At 47.6% G+C, this 12,688-nt stretch overlaps 1 protein-coding gene and 1 long non-coding RNA gene across 2 annotated transcripts in view; one reads left to right on the top strand and one right to left on the bottom strand.

Annotated features, from left to right (window-relative positions):
• The first annotated feature begins 6 nt into the window (after nucleotides 1-6).
• Nucleotides 7-4,750, top strand: eno3 (enolase 3, (beta, muscle)). Its single transcript, XM_037541115.1, has 11 exons — nucleotides 7-44; nucleotides 293-388; nucleotides 499-557; nucleotides 889-958; nucleotides 1,139-1,272; nucleotides 1,761-1,983; nucleotides 2,084-2,281; nucleotides 2,717-2,918; nucleotides 3,960-4,068; nucleotides 4,445-4,503; nucleotides 4,578-4,750. The coding sequence occupies exons 4-11, from the start codon at nucleotides 928-930 to the stop codon at nucleotides 4,645-4,647; spliced, it is 1,026 nt and encodes a 341-aa protein (XP_037397012.1). The 5' UTR covers nucleotides 7-44; nucleotides 293-388; nucleotides 499-557; nucleotides 889-927; the 3' UTR covers nucleotides 4,648-4,750.
• A 2,832-nt stretch (nucleotides 4,751-7,582) lies between these two features.
• LOC119264024 overlaps nucleotides 7,583-12,688 on the bottom strand; it is a 23,134-nt gene continuing 18,028 nt past the window's right edge. The window contains exon 2 of the long non-coding RNA XR_005130725.1: nucleotides 7,583-7,724. This is a non-coding gene — a long non-coding RNA (uncharacterized LOC119264024). The remainder of the gene's footprint in view (nucleotides 7,725-12,688) is intronic.

The raw sequence follows: 12,688 nt of genomic DNA, 5'->3' as shown, positions 1-12,688 counted from the left end.
CAGAGGAAACCCCACCGTGGAGGTCGACCTCTACACTGACAAAGGTACTCACTCACTCGCTCGCTCGGTCACTGCCTCGGTAGTTCGCGGTCACTCGCTGACTGTTTCCACGCCGAGTGTCCGGCAGTATGAAGCTGTGGCGCGTGACATGAGCTGCAGTCTAACGTTCATTAGCACCATAAATACATGTTAGACGTAAACGATGAAACGGGAGCTGCTCAGACTCTCCTCCCATATCCGCGCCCGCAGCGGCCAGCGGGGGTAACGGACAGTAATGCGTGTGTGTCTGCAGGCCGGTTTAGAGCAGCGGTGCCCAGCGGAGCGTCCACTGGAGTCCACGAGGCTCTGGAGCTCCGAGACGGAGACAAGAGCAGATACCTGGGGAAAGGTGAGTGCACACACGCTCACACACGCTCACACATGCTCGCTCAGACACGCTCACTCTTCAGTGTGGCTGTGGGAGTGTGAAGGTGGTCTGACGCTGTGCTGGTGTTGTAGGAACTCAGAAGGCTGTGGATCATGTGAATAAGGAACTCGCTCCCAAACTCACAGAGCAGGTAAGACTGAGTTCATGCAGGTGTTTATACTGTTGCCTCATCTGAAACTGTAGAGATGTGGAAGTTGGTGTCGGTCTCTGATTTGCAGGATTTTTAACGTTTCCTGTTGGGGTCGAGTCGGCGGCCCCGCCCACAGCACTAGCTAAAGTCCGCATTGATAAGTTAGTGCTGGATCTACTCGGCGACAGCGTCCGTGTCGCAGTGCAGATCTGAACCTCTCACCAACACCTGACTGAGGACGTTCACCTGGAGCTCAGTCAGGAGATGGTGCTAGAGCTAGTGTCCGCTGCAGGGGTCAGCAGAACTAACGCTTTGTCTGTCTGTGTGGTAGAAACTGAGCGTGGTAGAACAGGAGAAGATCGATAAGCTCATGCTGGACCTCGACGGAACCGACAACAAATGTACGTATGTCTGGTGCTGTTCCAGCGGCGGTTTGGCCAAAATCAGAATCCTTAATATTTACTCTAATACTGTCTCATTAGCCTAGCATGCTAGCTTGTTCAGTGTGTTGAGTCCTGCTGAAGTAATCCTGCCTCTGCCTCTGTCTCTGCCTCTGCCTCTGTCGGCGTGTTTATGTTCAGCGAAGTTTGGCGCGAACGCCATCCTGGGCGTGTCTCTGGCAGTGTGTAAGGCCGGAGCGGCGGAGAAAGGAGTTCCGCTGTACAGACACATCGCCGACCTCGCCGGGAACAGGGACGTCATCCTGCCCGTCCCGGTACGTCCGCCCGCGTATGCAGGGCTCTCCTCGAGTCGCAGAACGCGGCCCTGCACTCTGCAGCTGAAACGCCGTAAACGCTGCCTACGCTGCAGTCCGTGTGGAAGCCAAATCTGCCCATTTGTAACCAGGTGTTTCTGTAATTTCCTACAGCCGTTAAGCCCCGCCCACTCGGCCATACAGCCGTTAAGCCCCGCCCATTCACAGTGAAGTTATAAGCAGTCTTTCAGCCCAGACTGCCTTGTCAATGTGACACATTACAGAACAAACTAATTTGCATATATCTGTCTTAAAGGCACAGTAGACTTTAATTCTAACACGGAGAGTTTGAAAAACGATGCTTGGAATTCAGGAGGGGGAAGTTGGAGCAGTGCAGTATGTGGGCTCTGTACTAATCGGTCTCTCGCTCTGTCTGTGTCTGTGTCTCTCGCTGTGTCTGGGTCGCTCTCGCTGTGTCTGGGTCGCTCTCGCTCTCGCGCTCTCTGCAGGCGTTTAACGTCATTAATGGAGGTTCTCATGCTGGGAATAAGCTGGCGATGCAGGAGTTTATGATCCTGCCGGTGGGTGCGAGCAGCTTTAGTGAGGCGATGAGGATCGGAGCCGAGGTCTACCACAACCTCAAAAACGTCATCAAGGCCAAATACGGCAAAGATGCCACCAACGTGGGGGATGAGGGGGGCTTCGCGCCCAACATCCTCGAAAACAACGAGGGTATGAGGCTGAATTTCTCATTTTTAATCACTAATCTTCATTTTCATTTTCTAAGCACGTTGTTTTCGTATGAAATGACCCTCACGCTGTGCGCCTGTAGCTCTGGAGCTGTTGAAGACGGCCATAGAGAAGGCCGGATATCCTGATAAGATCATTATCGGGATGGATGTGGCAGCGTCAGAGTTCCACAAGGCAGGAAAATACGATCTGGACTTTAAATCCCCCAGTGACCCACAGCGCTACATCACCGGAGACCAGCTGGGGGATCTCTACAAGAGCTTCATCAAAAACTACCCAGGTACCCCCACACTGTCATCACACCTGCAGACTGCACAGCCAGGGCAAACGCCCAGAATAGCCCGTTCCTCATGAATGAATAACCGACTCTAAATGTAGGTATTGTGATATAAACCGAGTCCGTTCTACAGTTTCTCATTAGGCTGAATGAATAACCGACTCTAAATGTAGGTATTGTGATATAAACCGAGTCTGTTCTACAGTTTCTCATTAGACTGAATGAATAACCGACTCTAAATGTAGGTATTGTGATATAAACCGAGTCTGTTCTACAGTTTCTCATTAGGCTGAATGTTTTTTACCTCTGCTCTGTGAAACCTGTCCAGCCTCAACAGTATCTATGCAGCTGTTTGTGGAGCCTGTAGAGGGGAATTCACAGCCCTTAAACATTGTAGTTTGTGTTTAGGTTTTTAATGTTCTATGTGCATTTTTGCAGTGATGTCCATTGAGGATCCCTTTGACCAGGATGACTGGGAGAACTGGGCGAAGTTCACCGGCTCTGTGGACATTCAGATTGTTGGAGATGACCTCACTGTGACCAACCCCAAGCGCATCCAGCAGGCTGTGGAGAAGAAGGCCTGTAATTGCTTGCTGCTCAAAGTCAACCAGATCGGCAGCGTCACCGAATCCATCCAGGCGTGAGTGTAAAACTCCTTACAGCATTCCGTAACGGAGCCCATAGGCCTCCTCGCGGAGCTACAGCGTAGGCCTCCTTACAGCATTCCGTAACGGAGCCCATAGGCCTCCTCGCGGAGCTACAGCGTAGGCCTCCTTACAGCATTCCGTAACGGAGCCCATAGGCCTCCTCGCGGAGCTACAGCGTAGGCCTCCTTACAGCATTCCGTAACGGAGCCCATAGGCCTCCTCGCGGAGCTACAGCGTAGGCCTCCTTACAGCATTCCGTAACGGAGCCCATAGGCCTCCTCGCGGAGCTACAGCGTAGGCCTCCTTACAGCATTCCGTAACGGAGCCCATAGGCCTCCTCGCGGAGCTACAGCGTAGGCCTCCTTACAGCATTCCGTAACGGAGCCCATAGGCCTCCTAGCGGAGCTACAGCGTAGGCCTCCTTACAGCATTCCGTAACGGAGCCCATAGGCCTCCTCGCGGAGCTACAGCGTAGGCCTCCTTACAGCATTCCGTAACGGAGCCCATAGGCCTCCTCGCGGAGCTACAGCGTAGGCCTCCTTACAGCATTCCGTAACGGGGCCCATAGGCCTCCTCGCGGAGCTACAGGGTAGGCCTCCTTACAGCATTCCGTAACGGGGCCCATAGGCCTCCTCGCGGAGCTACAGCGTAGGCCTCCTTACAGCATTCTGTAACCGAGCCCATAGGCCTCCTCGCGGAGCTGCAGCGTAGGCCTCCTTACAGCATTCCGTAACGGGGCCCATAGGCCTCCTCGCGGAGCTACAGGGTAGGCCTCCTTACAGCATTCCGTAACGGAGCCCATAGGCCTCCTCGCGGAGCTACAGCGTAGGCCTCCTCACAGCATTCCGTAACGGAGCCCATAGGCCTCCTCGCGGAGCTACAGCGTAGGCCTCCTCACAGCATTCCGTAACGGGGCCCATAGGCCTCCTCGCGGAGCTACAGCGTAGGCCTCCTTACAGCGTAACGTAAAATCGTTTCTCGTGTCTTTACCTGTGTGTGTGTGTGTGTGTGTGTGTGTGTGTGTGTGTGTGCAGCTGTAAGCTGGCTCAGTCTAACGGTTGGGGTGTGATGGTGAGTCATCGTTCAGGTGAGACGGAGGACACCTTCATCGCTGACCTGGTCGTCGGTCTCTGCACTGGACAGGTAACACTTGTGTGATGAGTGGCAGGTCATGTGAAATGTTGAGTCCCATTACAGAAGAAAGAATGTGGAGTGTTTATAAAGTGAAGCTAATATAAAACTCTTACCTTTGATGTTCAGCTCTATATGCATAAATCACCCAAACTTCAAAGGGGGGGGGGTGCAGCAGTGACAGTGGCTTTACTTTATTAGTGTCTTACATGTTTACGTCAGATGAATTAACTAGTTACGCGCAGCGCTTGAACAGTGGCTGGTCATGAGCTCTGCTTTGACTGGTCAGCAGCTATTTCTGATCTCTGCCCCCAGGGCAGGTTAAGTTGCCATGGTGATGTAATGGTGTGGCTGGTGAAGCTAACGTTTTGTGCTTCTGGTTAAACAGATCAAGACTGGCGCCCCCTGCAGGTCAGAGCGGTTGGCCAAATACAACCAGCTGCTGAGGTCAGTGGTGTTAAGTGATTGATTGGCTGGGTTAGGACTCGAGTCTTGTTTATACCCAATGTTTGTCTCTGTAGGATTGAGGAGGAGCTCGGAGAGAAGGCCAAGTACGCTGGCAAGGATTTCCGCCACCCTAAAGTCAACTAAACGGACCATCGTCACGGAACTGAAAGGAGTAATGGCATCGGTGGGGGGGTCTGGTGTCTGACCGATTGCTCTGTTTATTAAAAGCATGTCATTAGCAGATGGACACTGGTGTTGTGCTGTATGTCTGTGTGGCTGTGATCTGGTCCCAGTGGATCACTGCAGCAGGAGCTCTTCAGCTTTTATACTGCAGTTTAACGGTGAAGAGTAAAGAAATGAAGCTTCCAGCATGTTTAATATCAGAAATATCACCTTCTAATATAACAAGGACACAAAATATGCAGCTGGTGTCTGTTACAGTACAGTGCACAGCAGTGTGTAGTGTAGCACCACTAAATTATGAGCCATCGGTTTAATCAGTTCCATTAGTCACTTGGATTTGGACCCTAATTCTGTGTTACCTTTCATTCTGTTGCTGGTTCAGCTCGTAGATTTACTCCACTCTGTTCGCTGGATCAAAACCTCATATTACCAAATTGGTAACTTTACGGGAGAAGGAAAAAACCTACCCTGCTTTTAATGCAGGTCAGTGGAACCGGACAGTCTGCCAGGTCACTTTAGGACGCCTCTGCTGGTCTGTTAATCATGAAATTTACACGCAATGTGAACAACAGGCTTTTTCAAAAACTGGAAACCGACTAAAACAGAGATGCAAGGCATTCTTGACAGCAGCAAAAATACATGGAATCCGTCTGGGTGCGTCACGCGAGCATGACCGTAACCCACTGACCAAATCAGACTGACCACCGAAATGGTGCTGAAGAGATGGCTGGATATCAGCGCATGTGCAGGTCTGATGAAACATAAAGGAACACGAGTGTAGATGTTCCTCAAAGCTCCAGCACTGGGTTTAAGGTCTGAGTGTGGAGCTTAAATCAGTTCCTCCAGGTGAAAAGTTGGTATTTGTTCCTTTTCGTAACCAAATGTTTTAAAACAGAGCAGTAGAGTAAAAGCCTCGAGGCGAGGCGGGGCAGGGTAGGGTGTGTGGAGTCAGTACAGCTTAGAACAGATCATCTCAGTGGATTATGGTTCAGTTATGTTCCCTGACTGAAGGCACTGAGCTGACAGGAGGGGCTGGCAGATGCATCCCAGGGTCCCGTCCACTGTCCTGATTGTGCGCTGGACTTCAGCTGGTTCTGGTTCTTGAGGTGGAGGAACCAAACCAGATGTGGAACTGGATCAGCTACAGGTTGACTTTAGCTTTAGCGTTTAAGAAGAGAAGAACCAAAGATGCCAAACCTCACTTCCTATACGGCTTCCTGTTTGTGTGGTAAATGTCTGTATCTGTGGCGTTGTCATGGCGACCCCTGGTTCCCATCACCACCACTGTCGAGACCTTTTTTTTTTTTTTTAATTGGCTAAATTTCCCAGGTTTACTGAGCAGCCCAGTCCTGTGGATCAGTGTGAAGTCTAAGTGTGGTGTGGGTGGGGACACCATCCATCACCTTCAGTCTGACAGTCGCCATGGCAACGGCCTGTGACGAAGTCTGAGGGGTGATCCAGAATACCTGATTAAGAACGTCAACGGTGACCGCGCCCCTCCGCCCTCTCCAGCCCCGGGCTCTCTGACGTCAAGCCCGGCGTGAGCATGAAAGGACTCTGGGGTTTTGCGTTTAGGGGCAGCCGTTGCTTAGCGATGACCAGCAGGCCGAGACTTCGGCATGAGTTTAACAGCCCGGAAACACTGAAGGCAGCAGCAGCTGCAGCAGAACGTTCTGTAAGCTAGAGCCCCCAAAATGGAGAAGGGTTCTGCTGGAAACGCACAAATCTATGTAAAGTCTATGGAATTTCTGCGCTAAACACTGATACGCAGTACAGTCAGCGGTGCTGGTGCCGCGAGGTGGATATCGACCAGCTGGACAGGTTCCCTGGACACAAAGCCGTCCTGGCAATGAGAGCATTAACGGTTACCCTCTGTGTGACGGTGGCCTCGGAGTTTAGCTGAACCAGTTCATCTGTCGTTTATAGTTATTAACAGTGGACTCGCATGGCAGTGCAGGTGACTGCCGGGGGCCAATGCTACACCCTCACAGGCGTGGTGTTGGTGTTCAGTGTGGAACTGGGTTAGAGTCCAGATGGCAGTGCAGTGTGTTGGGTTAGTGAGTTAAACGGTGGTCTAACCCTACTTTTCAGAAAGTCCTGTGTACTTTTTAGCCATTTTTCTGAAAGTAGTGCCTAGTTTTTTAAAAATATTGGCTACTTAGTGTATTTATACGTGTTGCTGTGGTGGGGGGAGGTCTGGCTGTGTGGGGGTCTGTCTGGTGCGTCAGAGAGGCTGAATGGGGGGTGAAAGACGATGCACTCATCCCTCCATCCATCATCCTGTCACATTAACGTCTCAGTGTGTGGGGACTGAGGACTCTCTCTCTCTCTGCTGACGTCTTTAAGGGTGCTCAGTCATTAATCGTGGTTTATCCCTCTTCATCCCTCCATCCTGTTTTGCTGCTGCAGGTGTGTTTTCACAGGGTTACTAGACTGCTCCTATATTTTAAAAAATAAAATTCAGAACCTGCTGGAAAACATGAAGAACAGAAACGGTCTAGAATGATTTTCACCATCATATGAAATACAGCGTGTTATATTATGTTACCTGCTGGTGTCTCACCTTTGAATATTCGCAGCCAGGAGCTGCAGGTGCCCCTAGATGGCGCTCAGTCTGTTAAACTAATGTGTTTGTGTCTGTTTTGTCTCAGTTCCTCATCAGTGTTTTCAGGGCTTCACTGTGCTGTGCATTATTAACGTATGAGCTCAGAAAGGCAAACGACCAGCACCTACAGCTGGACCGTACAGTCAGTGAAGCTGTGTGAACTGGACGAAACGCGTCCGTTACGTCGGTCATAAACCCTTTGGCTGATCACTTGATTGGCAGCCTCCTCTCAACAGGAATGAGTAAAGTCCTTGTCCTGATAACTGATTGGATGAGGGGAAGTGAGGCCTGTTCATGTTTCAGCTGTGTTGTTTATTAATTTCATATTCTTTATTAAATTCCACCAAAATAACAACGAACCAGCCCAAATATCCGCCTCCTGCCACAGGACTGCTCCTCTCCAAATGCAACCCAATACGGCAGGAACCCAAATCTGGCAACACAGTAGAGCAAAGAGAACAGAAGACCACCTCAGTGAGATCATTTGACTAATAACTGTAGCTGAAACTCGGTGGTCTGTTAGTCACAGAAACCGCTGATAGTCATCCAGCTGACGTCTCGCGTCGTGTTATATTAATATATAAATAAAAGACGAACAGATCAAACTCAGAAATGGCCGTTTATCAGCGAGTCAACAGCAATTTACAGACACCGTGAATCCGCGCCGATTACAGCCATGAAAACTAATATAAACGGGAACCTGCCTGTAGTAAAACGCTGCTTTTCCTGTCGTTTGAAAACATCCAGCTGTTCAGGCAGACGAGGGAATGAAATATGTCCAACGCAAAAATCAAATGCGACGGGTAAAGAGAACATTAGTAAGAAATCACTCGTAACTACGTTCTATGGAAACGTCCACGTCTGCGCCCCTAGCGTTTACAGATACGTCATACGTTAAAAACGTTCGGGTCACAACTTATTCATATTTTAAAACAAGCAATTCATTGTTTTAACGGTTAATATTGGGTTTTAAATCAATCATCCTGAAATCCAGTCACCACAGAAGAGCTCGTCCCCGTGGTCGTGTGTGAAGCTGAGGCCGTTTTCTGAAGAAAAAACATGTTTTTCTGAAATTTTAACTCTAATAATCTCTACATGACTGTGGAATACATGAATTAAATGACGTAAAGAAACAAACACCAAATAGATGGTTCCCCAGGAGTCGAGTCAAAACTCTTATTCTGAAATAAAAGTCCCACTGATGATGGGACTCGACCTCCTTTGACCTGTTCTCTGAGGATCTATGGAGAAAAGCTCATGGTGAGTCCACTGTGTCTCTCAGTTCTCAGAGATCTTCTCATTCAGCTCATGATCTCATATGAAGCTTCTAGCTGACGTCACTGGTGTGACCAAATTCATTGTGAAAAAACAAACACAAATGGATTAAATTCCATATTTTAGTGGACGTTCCCTGATGGACAGCGTGTGGTTTGATGTTCTGTAAAATGCATTGATCATTAAAAACGTCTCTGGTGTTTCCTTTATTATGAGGAACACCGATGATGGTCAGTAACACCAGAGACTCCTGGATGAATAAATGGACGGTTCTGTGGATTGACCCATGACCAACAACCCCAGCATCTGGAGTTTTTTCTGATGACCTATTCTGATGAATAGAGTCGTCATTAGGTGAAGGTCAATCGTGAGGGTTTGAGATTTAATTAACGCCATGTGTTACGTGGTAGAGTCACTGTGCTTGAGGTGTGGCACAGACCTCTTAGGTTGGATGTTGTTTTGTTATATTAAAAGTTTAGAAAGTTTATTCTTCTGTAAAACTAATATTTTGGAGACATTTTTCTTTGGAAAGTGATGATGTTTATTTACATGTGTAATAGGGTAAACTACGGGTTTTCTAAAACTTGACATATTATGACAGAATAAAATCTGGACAGAATAAAAGCCACAATGAAATCTGAACATGGAAAAGCCTCTGAAATGCAACCCCAATTCCAGTGAAGTTGGGACGTTGTGTAAAACATAAATAAAAACAGAATATGATGATTTACAAATCCTTTTCAACCGATATTCAACTGAACACACTACAAAGACGAGATATTTAATGTTCAAACGGATAAACTTTATTGTTTTTTGCAAATATTCACTCATTTTGAATTTGATGCCTGCAACACGTTCCAAAGAAGTTGGGAGAGGGGCAACAAAAGACTGGGAAAGTTGAGGAATGCTGTAAAAACACCTGTTTGGAACATTCCACAGGTTAATTGGAAACAGGTGAGTGTCATGATTGGGTATAAAGGGAGCATCCCTGAAAGACTCAGTCGTTCACAAGCAAGGACGGGCGAGGTTCACCACTTAGTGAACAACTGCGTGAGCAAATAGTCCAACAGTTTAAGAACAACGTTCCTCAACGTGCAACTGCAGGAATTTAGGGATTTTATCATCTACAGTCCATAATATCATCAAAAGATTCAGAGAATCTGGAGAAATCTCTGCAGGTAAGCGGCAAGGCAGAAAACCAGCACTGAATGCCCGTGACCTTCGACCCCTCAGACGGCACTGCATTAAAAACTGACATCATTCTGTAACGGATATTCCCACATGGGCTCAGGAACACTTCGGAAAACCACTGTCAGTGAACTCAGTTTGTTGCTCCATCTACAAGTGCAGGTTAAAACTCTGCCATGCAAAGCGAAGCCACATATCAACACCACCCAGAAACGCTGCCGGCTTCTCTGGGCCGAGCTCATCTGAGATGGACTGACGCAGAGTGGAAAAGTGTCCTGTGGTCTGACGCGTCCACATTTCACACTGTTTCTGGAAATCATGGACGTCGTGTCCTACGGGCCAAAGAGGAAAAGGACTGTCTGGATTGTTTTCAGCTCAAAGTTCAAAAGCCAGCATCTCTGATGGTGTGGGGGGTGTTAGTGCCCATGGCTGAAAGGTACATACAGGTTTTGGAGCAACATCTGCTGCCATCCAAGCAGCGTCTTTTTCAGGGACGTCCTGCTTATTTCAGCAAGACGATGCCGAGCCACATTCTGCACGTGTTACAACAGCGTGGCTTCGTAGTAAAAGAGCGCGGGTACTAGACTGACCTGCCTGCAGTCCAGACCGTCTCCCATTGAAAATGTGTGGCACATTATGAAGCTCAAAATACGACAGCGGAGCCCCCGGACTGCTGAGTAGCTGAAGCTGTACATCAAGCAGGAATGGGAAAGAATTCCACCTACAAAGCTCCAACAATCAGTGTCCTCAGTTCCCAAACACTTATTGAGGAAAGGTGATGTAACTCAGTGGGAAACACACCCCTGTCCCAACTTCTCTGGAACGTGTTGCAGGCATCAAATTCAAAATGAGGGAATATTTGCAAAAAACAATAAAGTTTATCCGTTTGAACATTAAATATCTCGTCTTTGTAGTGTATTCAGTTGAATATCGGTTGAAAAGCATTTGCAGATCATCGTATTCTGTTTTTATTTATGTTTTACACAACGTCCCAACTTCACTGGAGTTGGGGTTGTAAAAAAAAATGGTGAAAAGCCGCAATGAAATCTGAAGACGGAAAATTTCCACTGAAATCTGAAGACGGAAAATTCACGCTGAAGTTTGAGCTCTGAAAATTCGCGCTGAAGTTTGAGCTCTGAAGATTCGCGCTGAAGTTTGAGCACTGAAGATTCACGCTGAAGTTTGAGCACTGAAGATTCACGCTGAAGTTTGAGCACTGAAGATTCACGCTGAAGTTTGAGCACTGAAGATTCACGCTGAAGTTTGAGCACTGAAGATTCACGCTGAAGTTTGAGCACTGAAGATTCACGCTGATGTTTGAGCTCTGAAAATTCACGCTGAAGTTTGAGCACTGAAGATTCACGCTGAAGTTTGAGCACTGAAGATTCACGCTGAAGTTTGAGCACTGAAGATTCACGCTGATGTTTGAGCTCTGAAAATTCACGCTGAAGTTTGAGCTCTGAAAATTCACGCTGAAGTTTGAGCTCTGAAAATTCACGCTGAAGTTTGAGCTTTGAAAATTCACGCTGAAGTTTGAGCACTGCTGTGGGGTTTAGTCAGGAGTGTTTGTTTGTATGTCACTATAATAATATTTGGGCTTCTTAAAGACTTTAAAATTCAAAGATCCAGCGTTTCTGAGGAGAAATGCCTGTCTGTACAACTTTGGAGCAGTTTGTTCACCACAGAGTTCACTGCAGTGGTGGGATTAGGAGTTGGACCAAGGTTAGGGTTGGGATTAGGTTTTGGGTTAAGGTTAGGGTTAGGATTAGGTTTTGGGTTGAGGTTAAGGTTAGGGTTGGGATTAGGTTTTGGGTTGAGGTTAAGGTTAGGGTTGGGATTAGGTTTTGGGTTGAGGTTAAGGTTAGGGTTGGGATTCGGTTTTGGGTTGAGGTTAAGGTTGGGATTAGGTTTTGGGTTGAGGTTAAGGTTAGGGTTAGGATTAGGTTTTGGGTTGAGGTTAAGGTTAGGGTTAGGATTAGGTTTTGGGTTGAGGTTAAGGTTAGGGTTAGGATTAGGTTTTGGGTTGAGGTTAAGGTTAGGATTGGGATTAGGTTTTGGGTTGAGGTTAAGGTTAGGGTTAGGATTAGGTTTTGGGTTGAGGTTAAGGTTAGGGTTAGGATTAGGTTTTGGGTTGAGGTTAAGGTTGGGATTAGGTTTTGGGTTGAGGTTAAGGTTAGGGTTGGGATTAGGTTTTGGGTTGAGGTTAAGGTTAGGGTTGGGATTAGGTTTTGGGTTGAGGTTAGGGTTGGGATTAGGTTTTGGTTTGAGGTTAGGGTTGGGATTCGGTTTTGGGTTGAGGTTAAGGTTAGGGTTGGGATTAGGTTTTGGTTTGAGGTTAAGGTTAGGGTTGGGATTAGGTTTTGGTTTGAGGTTAAGGTTAGGGTTGGGATTAGGTTTTGGTTTGAGGTTAAGGTTAGGGTTGGGATTAGGTTTTGGGTTGAGGTTAAGGTTAGGGTTGGGATTAGGTTTGGGGTTGAGGTTAAGGTTAGGGTTGGGATTAGGTTTTGGGTTGAGGTTAAGGTTAGGGTTGGGATTCGGTTTTGGGTTGAGGTTAAGGTTGGGATTAGGTTTTGGGTTGAGGTTAAGGTTAGGGTTAGGATTAGGTTTTGGGTTGAGGTTAAGGTTAGGGTTAGGATTAGGTTTTGGGTTGAGGTTAAGGTTAGGATTGGGATTAGGTTTTGGTTTGAGGTTAAGGTTAGGGTTGGGATTAGGTTTTGGTTTGAGGTTAAGGTTAGGGTTGGGATTAGGTTTTGGGTTGAGGTTAAGGTTAGGGTTGGGATTAGGTTTTGGGTTGAGGTTAAGGTTAGGGTTGGGATTAGGTTTTGGGTTGAGGTTAAGGTTAGGGTTGGGATTAGGTTTTGGTTTGAGGTTAAGGTTAGGGTTGGGATTAGGTTTTGGGTTGAGGTTAAGGTTAGGGTTGGGATTAAGTTTTGG

Source organism: Pygocentrus nattereri, chromosome 9 (genome assembly GCF_015220715.1).
Source record: "Pygocentrus nattereri isolate fPygNat1 chromosome 9, fPygNat1.pri, whole genome shotgun sequence".
NCBI classification, from domain to species: Eukaryota; Metazoa; Chordata; class Actinopteri; order Characiformes; family Serrasalmidae; genus Pygocentrus; species Pygocentrus nattereri.
This window is presented reverse-complemented; position numbering and strand designations above follow the sequence as displayed.

Excerpts from the sequence above, each read along its gene's own strand:
- eno3 (XM_037541115.1), top strand. The coding sequence starts at position 928 with ATGCTGGACCTCGACGGAACCGACAACAAAT. Across the intron at positions 1,273-1,760 it reads ACGTCATCCTGCCCGTCCCG|GCGTTTAACGTCATTAATGG; the intron begins GTACGTCCGCCC and ends CGCTCTCTGCAG. Across the intron at positions 4,504-4,577 it reads AAATACAACCAGCTGCTGAG|GATTGAGGAGGAGCTCGGAG; the intron begins GTCAGTGGTGTT and ends TTGTCTCTGTAG.